At 35.7% G+C, this 21603-nt stretch overlaps 1 protein-coding gene across 6 annotated transcripts in view; it reads right to left on the bottom strand.

Annotated features, from left to right (window-relative positions):
* Positions 1-4511: 4511 nt before the first annotated feature.
* The window catches only part of FGL1 (fibrinogen like 1), a 28188-nt gene continuing 11096 nt past the window's right edge, over positions 4512-21603 (bottom strand). For 4 of the 6 annotated variants that reach the window (XM_013179918.3, XM_066996799.1, XM_013179919.3 and 1 more), the window contains 7 exons: positions 21431-21506; positions 15763-15943; positions 11598-11757; positions 10258-10355; positions 9705-9793; positions 8947-9134; positions 4512-5241 (listed from right to left, as the gene is read on the bottom strand). In XM_013179918.3, the coding sequence (XP_013035372.2) occupies positions 5082-5241; positions 8947-9134; positions 9705-9793; positions 10258-10355; positions 11598-11757; positions 15763-15943; positions 21431-21496 (942 nt within the window). In that variant the 5' untranslated portion in view covers positions 21497-21506 and the 3' untranslated portion in view covers positions 4512-5081. Of the gene's footprint in view, positions 5242-8946; positions 9135-9704; positions 9794-10257; positions 10356-11597; positions 11758-15762; positions 15944-16552; positions 16679-21430; positions 21507-21603 lie in introns of those variants that run through there. The other 2 variants (XM_066996798.1, XM_066996800.1) reach the window with 2 other exon arrangements.

The following is a 21603-nucleotide window of genomic DNA, read 5'->3' as shown; positions in this document are numbered from 1 at the left end:
GTAATCATTTGTGAGAAATGTGTACTTGTAAGAGGAAGTTGTTTATCTTCCTGCCCAGAGTGCTGGGTGATACACTCATTACAATAACACAGTCCAATCTAGCTATAAACCACATTGGACATTAATTTTCTCACCAGATTTAGAGATCTAACTGCCATTTTAAGTGACTTGAGTGCACCATTTAGCTCCTCAAAGCCTTTGTTCAGCTTCCGCAGAGCCTCAGCTAGCCAGGTTCCTTTAGCTGAGCATTCACCGGTTGTGTATGCAAATCATGACTAACGGGTGAGATTAAAGATCTGATTGTCATTAAGAAATGAAGAAATGAAGGAAGCTGAGATTCTGTAGGAGACAGGGAAAAGACTTACTGTTAATTGCTGAGGAACTGCAGAGAAAAGTGAGCTACAGTTTTGTTTGTTTGTTTGTTTTTCCTGTTGTTTTTTTGTTTGTTTGTTTTGTTTTTGCAAAGGCCATATTTTGATTCTTTTGGAAGCAAATAAATACATGATTTCGGCCCCAGGGTTGATTAATCAATATTTGAATATCAACACTCTTTTTGATGCAATCTATTTAGCATTAGGGTAGGATTAAGAGGAACTGTCTTAGTTAACTGAAGATGTAGTGATGACAAGCTGGATTGCATTCTGCACTAAACAAAGGTTGAAAAGGGCCCCAGAGTATTCAAAATGATGATTTTTCGTGAATGTTATGTTTTCAGCAAAAGGTAATAGAGCATTGAAGAGCCACTGTCACTGTAAAGTTTCACATTCTCTTCTTATATAGAAGGTGAACAAACATTGTAACTAACAGAAAATGATAAATTCTCTCTCTCTAAGCATCTATTGCATACGGAGTTTGGCTGAATGCTTGAAACCTTGCTGATTTTCCAGCTCTCAGACATACTCTGAGGAAACAGCAAGCACACAGTCATGTTTATTTCAAAGTACCTCCTGGTGTTGAATAGCTCTGTTTTTTTGCTTTCTACTTTAACCTTTAATAGTCAATTAAAACAAACAAAGAACAAAACAAACAAGAAGCAAACAAGAAAATGAGACAGAAATAAGTAGAAACGTTTGAAAATCTAGATACAGAATACTTTCCTGGGTATTTTTTCTGCTCTTTCTACCTCTCTCACAACTGCCAAAGAGCACCTACTACTGAAGCTAGCAAAAAAAAGTGAAAAAAAAAGTATAAAAAGTTGCATTTTCATTCTTGAGCTAATGAGGAGTAAATTAAAGAAACATGATAGGAATGTTAATGGACCTGGCAAGCTGTGGTTCAATTTGTTTTTCTGGATATATATACCACTTTCTAACAGCAAGAAGTAGCTTTGACAGAACAGAGTGTTATACTTAAAGAAGAGGTTCAAGAGCTGGTGTTAGAAATAGCAGTTTGGGGGATGCTGGGGAGACACAGACAGTAGAGCTGAAGAGACAAGTCTCCACTGGAAAGAAGTAGGTCAGAAGTAGGCCTCAGCTCATTGTCAGCATGTACTAAATGTAGCAAAAACAAGTGTTGTAGCACATAAGGCTCTTTTACCATCCATTTAATTCACCTGGGCTTATGGTTTCCATTGTTTTAATATCCAAAATGTTTACCAAATGGAAGAAAACGGAACTAGACAATTGAAAATATAAAGATGTTTCCCTTGAACAAGTATTACAAGAGGCACTTCTGATTGCTTGTGGCTTGTAGCTATGATTATGTTCTTTATGAAATCATCACTGGCAAAACAGTTTCCTTGTTATTTCCTTGATTCTTCTTCCTCTTCTTTTGGGTTATATGATTTATATCAAGAGATATGTATTCATCTTCACCTATTTGGGAGTTATTATGTTGTTCTAATGCCTGAACAACAACAACAAAAAAACAACAACTGGCCTTTGTTCTTCTATCTTGTAAGAATAAAGATTTCCCTACAACATGTTCATATTTGTTAAGGAAATAAATAATTACCAACAGGACATGCCAGGCAAATAAAAGAATACTCGTGGTTTCTCTTCTATGCTGTAATCTCTTTTCCAGAAGGTATTTAAATTTGCTCTTTGAAAATAAAGAGGTTGTTTATCTGAGAACACTTATATGACCATTTTGAATTACAACACCTCTTTCACGTGTTTTTCATGTAACCAAAAAGATCAACAAAGAAAAAGCCATAGAGCCAAAAAGCCATGGCGCAACAAAAGACCATAGAGAGGTGGTAGGAATTAAAAACTGTATTTGTGTATTGCTAGCAACATGCTAGGTGCTTTTCAGACAGCTAGGATGCCAAAGACATTATTCTGAAGAGCATTCAGTCCAAATAAACGTATAAATGCATTCTGAGATGTACAAATAAAGATTTGTTCCTCCATTTTATGATTTCCAATAGAGAAAAGGGGGGTCAAATTTTACATCAGAATATAAGAATTATATTCCACCTCTCACTCAGCTGGAAGATGTCATTAACATTCTCATAAGCAAAGAGGATGGATTTATGTTGCCATAAACAACAACAAAAATACTGCAGATTTTATGAGAACAATTTGTACAAATTAGCAAAAGTCCGTGCTAGACATCCAACTTTGTTGTCCTTAAATCTTCTGTCTTTCATTTAAATTAAGTGTTATGTGATCTGTCTTAATACTCTCCAAATATATGAGCTAATCTTTCCATTTTCCTGTGAAAAATTAAGGGTGTTTTTACAATTTCAACATAATGTTATCCATGTTTTTGCAAGGAATTAAATATTTACCCTCCTAGAGTAGCAAAAGAATTTGGAAGTCGTGATACAAAATACTGTACTTATATGTTTTTAAACCACTCCAAAACTTCCATTGTATTTTTAATGACCCAAACCTATAGACTTGCTCATAGAGTTATGCAGGAATACATTTTAAATTCTCTAATCAGATTGGATACATATCAGACATCGGATGCTGAATATATATATATCCATATATATGTATATACACCCATATATACATAGGCCAGGGTGTCTTCTCGTCAGATAGAGAATTTAACTTGGTTTAACTGATTAACTAAGGGTTCAGATAAGCAGTTGTAGAGCTATCCATTGGTCCTTTCGTGCAGGGATACAGGAATGTGCTAAAGACTAGAAATCTCTAGCAGAGTATCTCTTGATACATTAAGAAAAAGTCTGTATGATCTAGAAAACCTCCTATTATCACAAAAAGCTCAGACTAAAAAATCTCGGTATTCCAAATGTTTATCAATGTTATTTTTACATGACAATATTCTTTTTAGCTGCCTCAAGCCCATTTTTTCTTTACTTCCATTTTTTGGTTAGATGTAATTTATTTTATTGAGTGAGGTACTGTTTTATATGAACCTCTCTTTTTTTCCCAGTTGTTCTACAGATCCAGCATCCCTTACTCTAAGCACTTATTTCAAGGCTTCTCACCCAACTTCTGTTTTTAGAGCATGGAAATGGAAGGAACAACGGCCATGCAGAGAGTTCTCATTCAGCTGACTTGTATTCATATAAATATAGATGTGAGTTGGCTGGTAGATTGCCAAAAGTTATTATGTTAATCTTGACTGAAAATGGTCTTGAGGTTCAAATACTGTATTTGGGCAGGAGGAGAGAGATTTATAGTCCAACCACAAAAAAAGTAGCATCTATTTTGTGAAAGCAGGAAAAGAAAAGTGTCTAAATTTGGCTCAGATCCACATGTTTTATAAAATCATCATTTGTATCTGCTCAGCTGAAAAAATGGATTACATTTCATCAGGTAACTTTCTAGCGAGTGTACCTATCCTTCTCCATGGCAGAATGTGTCAACCAGTAATTTTTGTTATTACTGGCTGTTACAGTCTCCTGTGGTGCTAGGCACAAAAGCTATGGCTAGGCAGAGTTTCTCTTATGATTTTTCTTGTACAAGAAAAATGTGGATCTGTAGCTTGAGAAGAGGAAAAGCCCAGAGAGCCCAGAGAAAGATAGAAGAAAAGGAGAAGATAGAGGCTTGGAAGCAGAACCACTTATAACTGACTGAACAGGGCATTCAAACTGTGAGAGTTGTGGAAGTTAACAGATACATAAAGATAGTAAGGATTTATGGAGTCAAGCACTAAGAACTGCTAAATGCCAGATTCCAGACTGCATGTGAAATATAATTCCCTCTACACATGCATTATGTTCAAAGCAAAGCTCACATTAAAATTAGTTGCAGCTTTTGTTATTAAACTTTTTGGTAAACTCCAAAATGTCAATATATTAAAGTCCAGGATATCTATCTGGTTACCAAAAAGAAGAAAGGCATAGTTACTGACCGTCTGAAAATCTTTAATTGAAATGAAATCTCTAGAAATTCATTTGATTCTTGCCTTGTAGCATCCCTTCTCTTCCTCCAGTTTCCTGCATCATTCTTTATGCTTTTTATATATGTTCTGTACACAATACATGCAACAAATAAATCAGAGGAATTTACAGACAACAAATTTCTTCTAAAGCCTTGGTTCATTCTAGAGAAAGTAAATCCACTGAGTAAACCAGCCTTAAGGTTCTATTTAGATATTTTTTGTGTGCAATACACACAATTCATTTTAATTTTTGAGACATGACAGTGACAATATATTTTTCTATTAAAAAAGTGTAAGGATTTGTAGGCACTTTTCATAAAATCGTAGAATCACAGAATGGCTTGGGTTGGAGGGGATCTTAAAGATCATCTGACTCCAACCCCCCTGCCATGGGCAGGGATGCCACCCACTAGATCCGGTTGCCCAAAGCCCCACCCAGCCTGGCCTTGAACACCTCCAGGGATGGAGCATCCACAACCTCTCTGTGCAACCTGTTCCAAGACAAAAATGCTCCATGTTTATGAAGCTGTCCTTATTCCTAGGCAAACTCTGCCTTTTTTTTAAACAAACAAACAAACCCATAGACATATTAGCAGTAGTGTTTGTAACTATGAATTCATAGGCCAGATTCTCTTCTGATTTATGTCTCATAAAACTTTTGGTTGCAGAGGAATTATTCCAGATTTATATAAGCATATATGAGAAGCAAAAATCTGCCCATCCGTTTTAGTTTGGATTGATTTGCTAAAAGATTAACTGGACAAATCGTCCTGATAAAATACTTAAACAACATTAGGTTCAAAGTCTGCTGGTCTGACCTTCATTACAACAGATTTCAGAGAATACCACCACCCATGCCAAGTGTACCAAACAATTCCATTGTCCGTCTTTGCAGTATAGGGGCCTTTATAGTACAAACCATTCAGGTTGGCTGAGTGACACCTGGTGGAAAAGTAAAGGAAAACATAAGTAAGTCCTCTTGTCCAAAAGTGGAGAGCATCTGTAATTTCTCTGCAAATCAAAAAGTCACTATGTTGTCAACAGCCCTGTCTGACAGCTGCAAAAATTTACATTTATGGACTTCAGTTCCTCTAAACATGAACAGTTTAATTAGGGGACAATTGCAAGTGCTTATAGCATCTTTGAAACAAAAGTTATTTCTATGCTTTCTACAAGCTTTCTGACATCAGTAGGTCTCTGAGTTTTGCCTGCTAATCTGTTTCAGTGGAGAGTGATTTCAGAGTCCTTCAGGTCATGTGTAGCAGCAAAGCATACAACAAGCAAAAATCTAAGAAAGAAATAAAGTGATGCTTTTTATTGTTAATAATTAATAACAATAATATTACTAAAGCTAATTAAACATATATGTACCACTTCACTGGATCATCAGAGCTGGCATTTTATTTGACTGTACAAACTACGTTCTTTTTGGCTGGTAAACACACTGAAATAGAAATGTTGTTACAGTTGTTAAACATGCTGCTAAAAGCTATCAAAACCCAAAAGGCTTGACCACCACAAACTTGATACTCATTTGGCATTTCTATGAGAAAGGAGGAAATATAGATCCTTGTGTGACTATATAGAGAGCAAAATGATTGTTCTTCTGCAGCACACTTTAATAAATCTGCTTTGCTTATCTGCCAATTCAGTATTTTGTTATTAGCCTTGTTAATATCTAACTGTCCCACACCACAACGGATTTCAAAAGCTGACTTCAGAAAATATTAAAACAGAAAACAGTCCAAACGAACCTTATGGATATTATTACTGGCAAATCCTAGTCCCTTTGGCTTTGCTTACACTTTATTAACAACAGGTTTTGAGAACTGAAATAGAAACAGCGATAAAAGTCTCATAGGAAAATTCTCTTACATATATGCTTATTTACTGCTTATAAGTTTTAACCTGGATTTTGGTAATAAGCTGGTTGAGAATAAACTGAAGGTATCAGAAGTGACTTTGTTTTTGATAAGGACAAACTTGTATTAGAGCTGACACAGCCTTTCTAGCCATACAAATCCTGCACTGAGCAGGCACTTTGTTTACTTTGAATCAAAACAGATTTTGTTAGAAGAATCATAATTGATAAGAGGTATTTAGATCAACTGAATCCTTTCTTCTACTTCTTTTATTGGAAAGAGTCAAAAGTTGATTTTATCACCAGTAATATGAGCCAATACCAACTCGTTATTAGTGCTGGGAGGCATTAAGCCCAAGAATATACAGTATTCTGTAACAGACTAGATACAGGCTGAAGTAACTGGACATACTAAAGAAATAATTGACATGCGATATGATATGAAGCAACATTCATTACTCACAAGTCAATAATCACCTTAAAGTTAGCCTATGTTCCTCCCTTCTTTCTGATAGGCTATTTTTTAAAGCAAAAAACTGCACAGCAATAGTTTCAGAAGCACAGTCAACTCTCAATTATCCACGGACATTTTATCTGAGTTATATACTAACTGTATGACAGATGCAGAGAGACGGAGTTGCTTCTCTGGGAGAACTGGGAGTGCTGGGGGAGACAACATGCTCATGTCCAAACAGACTCGTTAGCTCTTATTTTACCATTTTGAACCTACTGATCTGTGCAGCATCTTGGATGAAGGAAGCCCTATGAACTGGGTGTAGTACCAGCGAGAAGGTAGCTCTGTGGACTTGCATCCAGGCTGCAAATCTCTGCTTACAAAGTCATGCAGAGAGACCGTTCTGCAGAAGTCCAAGTTAACAAGTGCAGAGCTGGAGCAAGACCAGTGGGTTTAAATGAGATCTGAGCTATTTCCTGTGCCTCACTTGTATCACATCCCTTGGTATTCATATTATCTGGGCATTTCTATATTTCATTAGTCCAGATAGCATAGAGCTGGCTACAGAAAATTCCTGCATAGCTGGGAGCTCCTATACAAACCAGCCAAGAACACTAATTCCTTCTATGTTTGCTAATCTGTGCATGACATATTTGTGTTCTGGGTGCTTTCCTTTCTCTGAGCCGGCCAGTGCTGTTCTTTTGGGTGGGATTTCAGAATAGCAAAAATCTCTAGTATTTTGCAGGATTCAGTTTTCTATTAGGCTTAACATTAAAAAGCCAGTAGCAAGACAGTGGAATAACGCTACTCGTCACTCACTTTCATTATCCAGACAGACTGTCCCTTTAACAGTGTCAGACACACAGCCATAATAGGAACTAGCCTGGTAGGAGTCAGCTATCTTTAGTAGTTATGTAGCACCAACTACAAGGTATTCATAACTGTCAAGTTATGCCTTACAGTTACTATTGCAAAGGGATCACTTTTCTGTCCGGACCAATCTGATATTAAAAAAAAATAAATAAAATTTAAAAAGGAAAGAAAAAAAAGTTTTTAAAAGACAAAAAAGTTTATGTAGTTGACTATAAGTGATTGATGATTCACTGTTAATAAACTCCATGTCATGGTATCACAGTTCTGTGCTATTTGAAGTCTAGACATTCCTCTAAATCCACAAAAGTTCCGATTTCATTGGAAAAGTATCTCCAGCACGATTGCTTTTCTCTTTTATGTCTTATCTTTTATGAAAACTGCAAAAAAAAAAATTGTCTACATGTGTTTTTATTCTATATTTCTCAAACAATCTACCAACCTACCATCCCTGAAATATATTTAAATAATTAATTAATTGTGAAACACTGAGCTAATAGCTACCTCATTATCAGCTAAGCTGGTCACAGCTGGAGACTACTTATTGAAACAGAATTTGGAAAATGAGGAGTTAAAAAACAGAAACAAAGGATGACACAACAGAGAGAAACAATGGAGTTGATCCAGCCTGGCAGTTCTTGCCAAGTGAACTGAGATCACAGTGAGAGAGTAGTATGCTACCCTGAGCTGTATTTTAAAGCTATCTATTACGCAGATATATTACATCGTTTCTCTCTATGGCTATATTTATCTATCTAATTATGTGAAACAACATAGTTGCCTATACAGACAGTGCTAAGGTTTATCCTTTCTTTTGAATTGCTATTTTGTGTTTAGGGATTGTCTTAAAATTCTTTTACTGAACCCTATTTATTTATTTTTTTCCTCTTAGCCCAGTCACGTGCACTGAGAGAAACTGAGTGGATGCAGTCCTATCTTGATATAGAAAGGATAACAAGAATGAAATGCTGTGAACTGAGGTGAAAAAACTATGGTTTATTAACCCAGCACTAGCTTAACTCATCAGACATTCGTCAGTACTGCTGCATCTGGTCTAGTGAAATAAAGGAGAAATGCAGGAATAAAGTACAGCAGGGATACATCGGCAAACTCTACGCGACCTCCTTGTGTAAACACTAGTTACCTTAGAGGGACAAAATTGTCTCCTCCTTACTGTCTGATAACAAAGATGGCCAAAGCCCATGGCAAATAGGCCATGAAATGCAAACGAAATGGCAAATTTCACAGACACCTTGAGCTGTTCAGATGTATTGGCACTTCTAAGGTGGGTCTTGGTCTTATCAGCACTGAGATCTCTGGTAGGGGTCAAGGACGGACTGCATTTACAATAAACAATGCATATCCTATCTTTGACTCATATCCTATCTTTGACTATGTGTTATTATTGTATGAATATATACATAGTAGAATAGTTGATAATACAGGTATGAAATTAAAATACCTGTTAAACCACCAACCAGCCTTTTCCTCTTCAGCACAGTTGCCTTCATAGTTGTCATTGTCCCTGTCTCGAGTACTGAATTTCATTCCTCGATGATCAGCCCACCATTTTACTTCAGGATGAAACCCTCCTGTCAGGGAATCACCAGCTGTGCCAGAATATTCACCACAGCTCATCTCATAAGAATGCTAATGAAAAACGTGAAAGAAAAAAAAAAAAGTAATCCAATATGTCTTTTAGCTTTTAGCATATCAAAGAGTGAAACCACACAGAAGAAACTAACCTGTTCCGTTGTTACATTCGCTACTATTGATATGCCCAGAATTTTCATGGCACTTAAGCACTGCATACTAGCTAATGAGGGACTGTACAGATGCTTACCAGGGGTAAAATTTGTCAATAAATTTGTGCATAAGCGGCATAAAAACATTAGAGTTAGTCTTCAGTACATATTAACAAATCAGAACATTGTGTACAGTTATTGTTAGAAATATAAATGAAAATGGAAAAAATGCTTTTATCCATGACTTCTAGAACAAAAAATTCATCCAACTTACGGAAAGAATCAAATCAGTATATCCATATAAATGACTATTATTACATATTTGAAAATTTCAAGCATTTGTAAGAAAGAATACAAGTTAATAAGGTTTTACATAAATCTTTATGAAAATAAAGGAACATATATGTTTACTGTCTCTGTCTATAGAATCTACATTTTCATTAACCCTCCCAGTCATTATTTAATATTTAATTACCTCTTCACCTGCAACTCCAAATCTTGTATATTGTGCAAAACGCCGTTCTCCTTCAAAATCAGTTAGAACAATTCTTAAAGTATAGTTCCCTAAAGAAAAGACAATAACAATTATTTTTGTTAAACTAGCCTATCTCACTACTTCTCAGAGCAGAGCATTATAGTAGAATATTAAAACACTCATTATGTTTTTATCATGAATCTTATCTGTATCATCACAGCATATTGTGTTGATTTTATTTTATTTTATTTTATTTTATTTTATTTTATTTTATTTTATTTTATTTTATTTTATTTTATTTCTTTATGCTCATTAAAGCATATCTTGCTATGTTTGTCTTTATTCACATGCTTCATCTTCAAAAAATTTAGAATTATTCCAATATAGATTTATATACATATTCAATACATATTCAAATGTATTTTGTTCTGAAACTTTGGAGAGGTCCATGCAGACAAACAACACAACTCAAGATTTGTGCTAACAAAAAATGGACTGGAAAGAACAAAGAAACAGAAACAATAGAAGATTATTGTCACAATACAAATCTTACCTTGACTGGTCAAGTAATGAAGATTTTTATTTCCAAGCCAATATTCACCATTTGTCAAAACAAAATTTCCAAAGCCTTCTTCATAGTCAGTCCAGCCTCTGAAAAGGAGCATAAATTACTAATTTGAGTAACCAAAGAAGTATGTTTGAATATTTATTTTATCATACAATCATAGATCACTGAATATTTCAAGCTGAAAGAAAACCTCAGGAGGTCATCTAGTCCAATGCCCTGCTTAAGGCAGGGTCAGCCATGAGATCAGACCAGGTAGCTCAGGGCTTTGTCCAGTCAGGTCTTGAAGAGACCTCACATCCCCTTTGGGCAACCTGCTTGACCGTTCCCACAGTGAAAAATATTTTCCTTATATCCGGCCTGAACGCTTTCTTTCAATTTATGTGTATTGTCTCACATACATCCTATTTTCTCAACGATTTCTCAAACAGCTCAGTTTTCTTAGTGATCTCCTTGTAGGTTGACAGGTTGCTATTAGGTCCTACTGAATCCCTCTCTTCTCCAGGCTGAACAAGTCTTAGATCCACAGAAGGATGCAGATATCTGAAATGCAAATTGGACAAAACAGATGTCCTACAAACCTTCCTGTTGCATCTAATATTTGCATATATATATATATATATAATATATAAAAATTTCACCAAAAATTTCACTTCTGGGCATTCCCTCTAAACGCTTGAGTCTTGGCAAAGGTAAGGAGCTTAGGTGTCCACATATCAAGTGCTCACACATTTTATCTTCCCTGGAGGCATTTTACTATGAAACACAAATTACTCTGTGATGGGTTTCTCTCATACTTGTGTGCCAATGGTAGTTTATTTCCAGTATATTGCTGGCATACTTTTTACATTTTTACTATTTGCAAAACACAATGTAGTCCTTTGCTTGGCATTAAGAGTCCTTGCTCCAAAAATAGTTAATGCATTTGACATTGAAATGTCCTTATGTAAAATGCACTACTTGTCAGAAAAAGACTAGAAGAGATGTCTTACTATTTCAAGGACATTGTACTGACTTATCTTTCTGTCTAACATTGTGCACGCTGCACCGAGTCCAACAAGATGGATGCTATGAAAGGTATGAAATTAGATCTTACTTAAATACTTTATTAACTTGACCTAGGAGAGTTGATTTGGATCATACAGAGAGTTTGTGACAGAGCCAGAAGTGATACCTCATCTGGAGGCTGTCCCACAGAATAACTATTCCTACTTTTTATCTGACATAATAACTTTATATAATTCTAAAGTTAATGTTTAACTTAGTTCCATCTGGTTTTATGTTTCTCCACTTTGTTTCCAGTTTTAATGACCAAGTCTAATACCTACCTATCAAAATTCTGGCTGCCATCAGAACGTCTCTGAAAAACAGTCCAACCACCCCCTTCAGACATGTCACAGAAGGCCAGGAATTCATTAGGACTCTGGATAGGTTTCATCTTATAAAATCCACTTTGCTTGTGGCCATCGTTGTAGATTTCAGCACAATCTGTTCATAAAATATCCATTGGACACAGTTCTTTTAATCCTATACTTACTAGCAAAACCAGAAAACAAGTCAATGAAAGAAATCAAGCCATGTCAGGTAAAAGTCACATATGAACCTGGATAATAGAAAGCAAATACCTCTGCAAATACATTTTTTATGACTTTTTGGCATTTTCTTGTATTTATGTTGCTTTAAAACTTTATTGAGCTATAATTATTTTGACATTTCTATGAAAGAATCTTTTTTCCACCATAAAACACTATTATTTCTGTCTTCACTTGAGTAGCAAAATAATTTCTCTGGTTTAGGTGGCACCACTTCCAATTTACAATGGTATAATCCACATTAGAATCCTGTTACAATCACATAATTTCTCTACATATAAACCACTTGGTAATCTTCAAAAACAAAGATGTGCTTCTGTGTCAAAGCCCACAGGAGAAAACTGCCAAAGAGGAGAGTATGGAATCACCAGTGTTAGAAAGAGGAAACAATTGCTGGACCTGATACTGTTGTCCCTTGTACCAAACAGGTGCAAATATATACAGAAGACAATCCCCCTAAAAGCGCAATGTACGTCTAAAATCATACCACTTCGACTTGATACTAATTTTTAAGTCTGGTTTGGGTTGGTTTTAATGAAAGCAATAACAGAATTCAGAGCTCATGAAAATGTAACAGCAATGTAATTGCATAATCTTTTTTCCTCTAGGAGTTAAGAAATGAAAGGAATTCTTTGTTTATATGTGATCAGTATGTACCATCTAGCAGTCATACAGAAAAGATGTATAATTTTCAACATTTCTGTTTTTCCTGGCAAAAGTAGAGCTTATTAACTGCAAGATTTTCTCTGAATCCTTTATGAACATGTTGGCTGAACTTCCAGGCCATATTGGAACTTTGTGAACTATTATATTTCTTAGTGAAAACATCAGTGAAGATTAGACATAGAAAAAAATAAACAGTTTATAATGAAAACAAATAGCTATGCCAGGATTTGAACAAACTATAAGAGGAAAAAAAAGAAAAAGAAAAAAAAACTTTAAATAACAACCAAGATGTCTTTGCAGAGAATGTTTGACTGGCTTGCAGAAATACTTTTTTTTTTTGTGTGTGTCCATTATTTTCTCAGTAGGTTAGCAAAATACCTAAGTGCATTTTAATCTTAAGCAGGTATATATACTATGGAATTCCTTCCTCACTGTCTAACTCCAAATTATCCAGCTCTGTTGACATTAAAATGCTACAGCAGCTTGAATGAAATAATGCAATATCAACAGGGAAAAACATTTACCAATCTATAAGGAAAGTAAAAAAAAAAAAGGGGGGGGGTGACGGGGGGAGGAGGAGGAATCGGCAGAAACTGAAAACAAGAACATAGATTTGTTATCCAGAATCACATTTTAGGAAAATAAACAATAAACTGAGGCATACACTAAGAAAGGACAAAGACTTTTCATCTGAATGTGGTTTTAATAATTTTTTCCAGTAAAAAAATAAGTCAACCATAATAATAAAAAGTCTTCTAGGATGCTGAATATGTAAATAAATAATATAAATAAAATTTAAAGTCAAACTTATAACTGCTTTCAATTTTATTTTAGTGGTATTTTATTATATGTGATGCCTTGGTTTATGTTGTGATTTCTTCCAGAAGCATAAATACTACAAGTATATTCAAGCAAGGCTATTAAAAATTATAGGAGTTAAGACTCTCCAGTGCTGGACAACTAGAAAGCAACGCCATCCAAGAATCAGACGCCTAAATTGTATTTTCAATCCAACTATTGTTTGGGATTTTTTTTTTATTTGAGATGAGTTTGGACCTTACTCCAGCAATGACGTGTTAACACACTGCCTTCTTCCACTGCAGAGAGACTAGATCACCACCAGAATAAAACCAACTTAAAACCAGTATTTTAGAAACTGTGAAGTCTGGAGCTGAACCTAACTCAGTCACAGTTTTGCAACACAAAGAATATAAGAGATCCAGATATCACAATTGCAGGCTTATTTGTGTAAACATGGATGCTTCAGGGACTTTACAGATCGGAACTCGCACACTTATTGTATTAAAAAAGAGGACTGTGCATGGCAGGTGGTTTTTTTTGAGTGTCTTTATCAGTTTGGGGTTTGGACTTGGATGTTGAGCATCTTAACTTCCAGTTAAGTAAGGTCATTAAATTGCTAGCCATGTGTCCATCCATTTCATGATTTTTCCTATTTTGCAGACACATCCTATTTTCAAATGAGTTACTTAATTAGCAGAGTATGGAGAACTTAATATATGTTGGGATATTGCTGACTCTTGTACAACAAAACTCTCTAACATATTACTTCTTTAATCCCATTGCCTTTCAAATAATTTCTAAAACTCCTTCTTTAAGCTATTCTGCAAGTGGAATCAAGCTCTCAGCTTTAAAGCTAGATTCAAACATTGATTTTGGGTTAGCAATTATAAAACACTATACCCCAATATTAAAGGAATAAAAGTACTATTGTGATGGAGAACATCTTTACTGGTGATAACACAGAACACCAAAGACATTTTAATATTCCTTGGACTGCTAGCAATTCCACCTAAGACTGTAATATGCTGCCAATTTTTGGCAGTTAAGCATCTTAAAATGGGAAAAATTAGTAATTGTGTACTGAACAGCTTCTACTTCTACATGTCAGTTTTCAAAATGTTCTGTTGGAAGAACACTGTAGATTTTAGGTAGTTGCATTTAGTAATCTCTCCGTCCTCTGAGGCCTTCCTGGTCATTTTGTTCATCTGCCTTAGCTGTATTAAGCTAAATCATTCGGGATGTAACTCTAAGAGTTATTAGGACAAGTATGTTCTACAGCGCAACAAGAGTTTTACCGCATTTAGTAGATAATTAAGAATTCATTAGGAATTTCTTAGATGGGAATGCTCAAAAGCTTCAGGATTGCAGAGGTGCTGTACTTGCAATTCTTTAGCATGATTTGCCTTTTTGTAACAGAAACCAGTTCTTTTCAACGTGCAAAACCACAAAAGCCATATTTTCCCCATAACCAGCATAGTCTGGAAATGGTTTCATCTTATAAGGAACAGGCCACTAGAATTATCTATTGCAATTATTATTATTATTATTATTTGGTATTGTTACCTATACTAGCATCTTACGGTTAGGTATTGCTTTTTATTTATAGTATTCCTTTAAACAGTTCTCTTTTATACTGAGAGAAACATCAGTTGGAACCTTACTACTGTTCGCAGCTGAGAAAGAAAAGACTGTTTTTGACAGTTAAGCCCCTAAAATCCTTTTGGGCTTTGTCTGTCAAAAATGCCATCTTAAAATCTATTAAGAAACCAACAAAGTAGATCATACAGCTCCTGTGTAATATATTTCTATCATGATATCTCACTTAAAATAAACAAAAAGTAAAAGCAAACCATTTTACCACATTCTACTCCCGACCACTTGAAAGGTATAGCTCTTTGTAGCAAGCATGGCTTTCTTCTGAGTTATCATAGATGTCAGGGTGTCTGTACAACCCCCTGGTGGTAACATGACCAAGATAACCACTGACATTATAGGAATGTGAGTATACAAACTCTGTGTGTGAGTACAATATCTGAAACTATCTTTTCTGAGATGATAGTTGCCTCTAAAATGATAATGATAAACAGTGAATTATCAGTAATGAAATTTACTGAAGATGATCACCAACCAGATCAAAAAACAGCCAGGATATCACCAAACTATTATCAGTTGCATTGCTGATACTGATTCTAAATGTATTGTTCACTGATTGCTTTTCAATTACGTGCTATTAATAAATAAATAAACCTCTTCAATCTGGATTTGATTTATACTATGTGAGATGAACACACGCCTAGGTAGCAGCTGAATACTGTGCTTTAAACAAACAATTTTCTGTGAGCTACAAAACAATATGTCAATGGGCTTCATTGTGCTAAAGCTTCTGGGTATCACTACAATGAACGGAAATGAAAAGAATAGCTTCATTTCTAACCTGAATACTGTCTTTTTCCTCCCAAGTCAATGGCACTGTTTTCATCTCCTCTGTCACTGTACTGTATCTCTTTCTTCTCTAAGAGCTGTATAATTTTTAACTGCTGCTGTTTCACACGATGTTCCAGAAGTCTCACCTGGGCCTGAAGTCGTATCTGCTCTCGAAAACAGTTCTGTAGATCCTAAAACGGAAAATGCATCCTATTGTAAAATCAATATTTTTTGTCAAGTTTAACATGTAAAGAAAAAAAAAAAACAAATAAAACATTTTTGACTCAATTCCCTACAGACACTATTTTGACTCCCACCTTAGTTGTTACCTCTACCTTAACTGATTTAGTATACTATAGAGTATCCATCCATACCGGCTTTGCAAAGACACCCTCTCTTTATTGGCTAAGCTACCAGCTCTCACTGGAAACACACAGAGGAGACGCCGTAAAAATGCTATCATACAGATTGTTTATTCTCTATCACCTCATCATGCACAGAGATTTACTTCCCAGTGAGGCCTCCTACCAACATGGTGCAGGTTCCAAAATTTCCAGAGTTTTAAGGAAATACAGTCCGTGCTGATACTTTTTCAATTTCATTGTTTATTTTCAAGTTCTTTTTGATTACACACTTCTTACGATAAGAATCTTAACATTGCCAACATAAATATTGTAAAGTTTCAAGCTCTTTTTGGCACACTAAATTAAATAGCCCCTAAGAAACTGCAAATATGCATGAAAAATAAGAGTTTAAAACTTTAAGTCGGTATTGTGCTATGACTCATACTCCTAGCTTACCGTGCAGAGTAAGGGAGATGTGGTGATTGCAATACAGTGATACCTTCCACTCACTGCACATACTGATATATGACACAGGAGAGCTGGAATAACTGTTCCAGATTCTGACATGCTCAATGTACACAGAGCAATAATTTTTTTTTTTTTTTAGATTAATGGCTCTGGTAAGGCTATGGCCTGAGCTAGGGAGCTTAAATTACAACAGCTTGTACAGTTTCAAATACATAATAAACAAATTTGATTTCAAAAGGGAGGGGAAAGCCTCTGGGATTTTATGATACATTTTACAAACGTGACGTGAGGTTTTGTATCAGTAACATTGTGTCTGCAATTTTATATGAGCAAATAGTTTAGTAGCTACGGTGTTTGCATGAGCACAGCCAGCACTGCAAAAGTAAAATCAGAGGGCAACCTTTTGGAAATCTGATAGGCAAGATCAAATATACAGCAGTTCTAAATTGGTACAACCTTATTCATAGGGCAACATTATTTGAATGTAGACCTGTAACACTTGCCATCCATATGGAAGAGCTGATATCTTAGAACATTGCCCTATCACGCTGAATGAGGTATAGAGAGATCTGAAGCAGCATACTGATGTGAAGCTCCACTGGCATCAGCATACTTTTGTACCAGGCTCAGGCCTCATGTATTTTCCATGAAAACTACCATCAGTATGTTTCTTGTCACTTTCTTGCTGCAGTGATGTGTTTTTTTTTTTTCTTCTGTGTGAAAAGCTGGTACCATTCTGTACATTTCTATGCAGCACAGGCATGGCTCTGGTTGGACTGACTTCCTTGCAGTACCATTAGTACCTCACCACAACTCTAAGAATAAACTCAAATTAACAGAAATAAGAAACTGCATTTTATGATTAACACATATGGACTTTTTTCATAAGTAATTTCTGTTACTAGTTAAAAAGCAGAGCTTCTGCTACTGTTGAGAAACATCCATATCCTGTGTCATCCATCCTGTGTCATGACTATGGTGTTGTTTCTGATAGAAATGTGTTGCTAATGTCCAAGCCCCTGTGCTTTTTGAACACAGAGAATAGAATTCACTTTCAACATAGACAAATGAACTCAACAAATTTCAAGAGAATACTGTATGTCTGTGAGCTCATTAAAATGGTTCCTAGCCATCATGTCCCATTTGACTGTAATATTCAGTCCTATTGAAAAATGTGTTGATCATGCTTGCTGTCTTTGCAAACAATCCTGATTAGAGGCCTCTGCTCCAAGTATTGCAGTGTATCAGATGGCTCTTTAAGTGCAATCTAATATATACAGTGGAATAAAAGAATGGGGAGTATACATGCGGCAGGACTAGGCAGTTTGTCAGTGACCTGTCTGAGAGGAAAAGGTTTGGCTGCCTCTGTGGGGCTGGGCTGCCCATGTCAGCCAGCTGTGTCAGCAGGTTTGCAGGCTCCAACTGTCTGCTTGCTACTAGGTCCTGAGAAACCTTGAAGGTGCTTGACCACAAGGAGGAGCTGTAAGTGAGAGGCACAATTTACCAAACACTAAAATTTTGGGAAGGAGTTAAAAAAAAAGCAGCCAGTGACCTAATATCCCTAAAGTCCTATGTTATTTAAGAGTACTCCCTTGAAAATCTGTTTTATTTGTTGATAGCTATACAAGATCCCTAACATGCCCTCTTTTTTTTTTTTTTTTTTTTTTCTCTAACAGGGAACTTAAGAAGAAAAATGAATACATGCATGTACACAATTTCTACAGAGGCTTATAGGTTATTTGACCATAAGTAATGACTACTGTGCTACATGCTGCATATTACAAAGAAAGTCTTTCCAGGATGATTATTTTAACTTGTATCTGCAGCTTCGTATAAATCCTTCACAAAAAAAAAAAATAATGAGTAGAGCCCTTCTGAGCCATTCAGAAAAGAAAGTTCTCTGCAAATTCTCAGCCTGCTCCTGAGTGCACACAGAAAATGAATGAGAACTGGAGAGATATATAGGTGGGTTGAGAAAGAGTGAGTTAAAAAAAAAAAAGTTCTCAGAAGAAAAATTAATCTTAATCATAGTAAGTTAAGAGTCATAAAGGAGGTCCCATGCTTTTGTTTACTGAGGAGGCTGGCCTTTATCAGTCTTACCTCAGTACGCACAACTTTGGAGAACATGGTAATAAAAAACAGGAAAGACTTCAGTTATCCTGGAAATGCTGGCCCCTGCAACCAGGCCTCTGCAATGTCATAAGCAAGACTTCAGGTAGGTAGGCTTTTTCCCATGTGGCAGGGTCTGAGCTATGAAGAGCTATTTTCACTTCTGGTTAAAGTAAGAGTCTGTGCATTTGAGGAAGGGGACCTACAGGCAGCTAAGTGCATTTTTTTTCAGGTCTAGTGAAAATGCATCTATAATTCTGCCTACTTGTACTGCCGACAGCCATTCTCCTACTGTGATTAAATTATATAGTAAAAGCACAGAAATTCTCCAAAAAGTCTTATTGTACCTTAGAAAAACTTGGCATCTATCTTCAGTGTGATGCTAATTTATATACTGACATAAAACGTCTGTTCCTTTTAATCAATTTAAAACCAACCAGTCTGAAATAGGCTGTATCTCTAAATACTATTCTTAACTTTGTATTTTAAAGTTACCTTTTCATTTTGCTTACTTAAAAATTGTGAATTATTTCATGAAAATGGAAAAGTAACATCGAACTGATTCTCATCCTCTTTACAGACTGCACACTTGTTATAGGGTAAGAAATAACATATTTGCATTATACATCACAATTTCCTGTTGCAAAAGATTTAAGCTCATGACGCTGACTAGGTGACTAAATACTAGGTGACAATAAAGAAATCATGAACAGTACTGAATAAGTGCACCATAAGAAACAAATGATTTAACAGAATTAGCCTTGAAAGTAACCTTGAACAGTACTTTTATCTGATATTTTGCTTTCTCTCCCTGACTCAGGTCTTCTCATTGCTATCTCCTGCTGTGAACTCCAGTTTCTGTTATGCTTTGCTGCTGAACAGCAACGCTGCAATTCTCGTATTTGGAATCCCAGACGTATTTTCCCCATGGGACAATCCCAAGTTAGCTGTCTAACTTTCAAGGTGGATTGATGTGGCTTTTAGATTTGCGAGTCACAACATTGCTCTTTGCATGTACTACTCAGCTTTGTCACAGGATAACTCTTAAAATCATTGAGGTCAAACCAGTGCACAGCTAGAGTAATACAGAAGCAAAAGGTACTCTAGGGTTACAGAGTAAGAGTTAGCAGGTATAACTTACTGCTATTCCTTTTGTTAGGTATGGATCAAAGTAGAACAGTTATAATAGTGAAATACTCTAAAAAATGTGAATTTGATCATGACTTTCTCCAGTGGACAGTAGTGCCCACTGAAACTAGACTGAACACGACCTGTTCTCTCTGTTTCAGTGAAGTAACTGTTTGTACTACATACTGAGAAGCAATTATCTAACTGTTACTGACAGCTCTGCTCTTGGACATATGGTTCCATATTTAAGCAGCTGCTGCAATTAGTATGTATTCACATTCTTTATTTTATTTCATTATTATGTGAGCTATTCAGCAGCCAGTGTCCTTTCATTAAAACTGATGCTACATATTATATTTAGAATAATTTATGAAAACTATAAAAATACAAACTCTTTACTTGAGGTGTTTTTTCCTGTATTTTTAGAATTTAAATGAGCTTAAAAAATGCCTCAAATGAGATTAGTATTTTAAAGAGATTAAATATGAAAACTTAGAGATGAATTTCAGAATGTTCCCGGTTCTCAGTCACAGTCAGCCACAGCCCATAATATTCCAACTAAAAAATTAAAAATCAAAATAAATCAAATGTATTTCATGGTATTGCCTTTTTCTCAGTAGGTTTCTATAAACATCAATTTATTTATTTATTTATTTATTTTCTCCAGTAAGCAAAGGTGATTACAGAGGCAGGTGCATCCTACCTATTTTGTCCCTGCAGAGCCACTTTTCTAAACAAAAGGCTTTCCTAAGATAGCCACAAACAGTTATGCTTACCTAGCTGTAAATTTGACAACCACTTCCACAGAGGCAGTTATGAATAAACAACTCAGTCTCCCAGGTCCCTGACAATTAGGACCTGAATATTAAACTAGAAAGGACAGCCAAGACAGACAGTACAGGACTGGTAAGGTTACGACTATTTTAAGTGGTGGAATAAATGTGTTTGTGTGTTTCTGTTGGAGACACAAAATAAGTAGTAGAAAGTCTGGGAAGCCAGAATCAAAGGAGCTGTGTTCATTGTTTCCCAATGTGAGCTACAACATAGTAACATAGCAACAAGTAAGAAAGTGAAGCTGTGGATCTTGTTTTGAGAGGAAGTCCTAAGGCCAGTGGACCAGGTAGAAAAGGATAGAAACATTCTTTGTGTCAGCATAGTACTGCTGCAGCCAGCAAGCTCGTGAGACACGAGCTGTGTTTTGCCTTTCTGTAGGTATGTTACTCAAAACTGAAGCTGTTATTCTGAGTTAGCATTACCACTGAATGGAAGCAAAAAGTGCCTTTTCTACAATGTCCGTGTTAATGCATCGTGATAACTTTTTAGTAAAGGTATTCTATTGCCTCCTTCTCCATGTTGGATCCAGTCACAAATGGACTGGATTACTTTCTCCAGTGCTATTGCTCAGTCATTGTACATTTATGCACCTGTTTTGTCGTTCCTTATCAGAAACTTGTCTCCACTGAACACTGTTAGAGGCTATTTCCCCAGTCTTCTGGATTTGTTTTGTATTCTAATCTTTCCCGTCAAAGCTTCTGCCATCAGATCTAGCTGAGATACACTGTAAGGACTGCAGAGGTTCTTCTTTATTTAAAAGAAACTCTAAACATAAACTTAAGGAGTAGAACTTACAGAGCTTGCAATAGTGTCCGTCAGGCTAGCTGCAAGGACAAAATCAATCACTATCAAAATCTTCATTCTCTGGAAGCTGTGAAGTAGAGGGACAAATGAAATAGTAGTTAACTTAAACATTAAAGCTAAATATTTACGCCTGACATCTTTAAATGTTATTGCAAATAATCAAT

The sequence above is a fragment of the Anser cygnoides genome, chromosome 4 (genome assembly GCF_040182565.1).
Source record: "Anser cygnoides isolate HZ-2024a breed goose chromosome 4, Taihu_goose_T2T_genome, whole genome shotgun sequence".
Lineage (NCBI taxonomy): Eukaryota > Metazoa > Chordata > Aves > Anseriformes > Anatidae > Anser > Anser cygnoides.
This window is presented reverse-complemented; position numbering and strand designations above follow the sequence as displayed.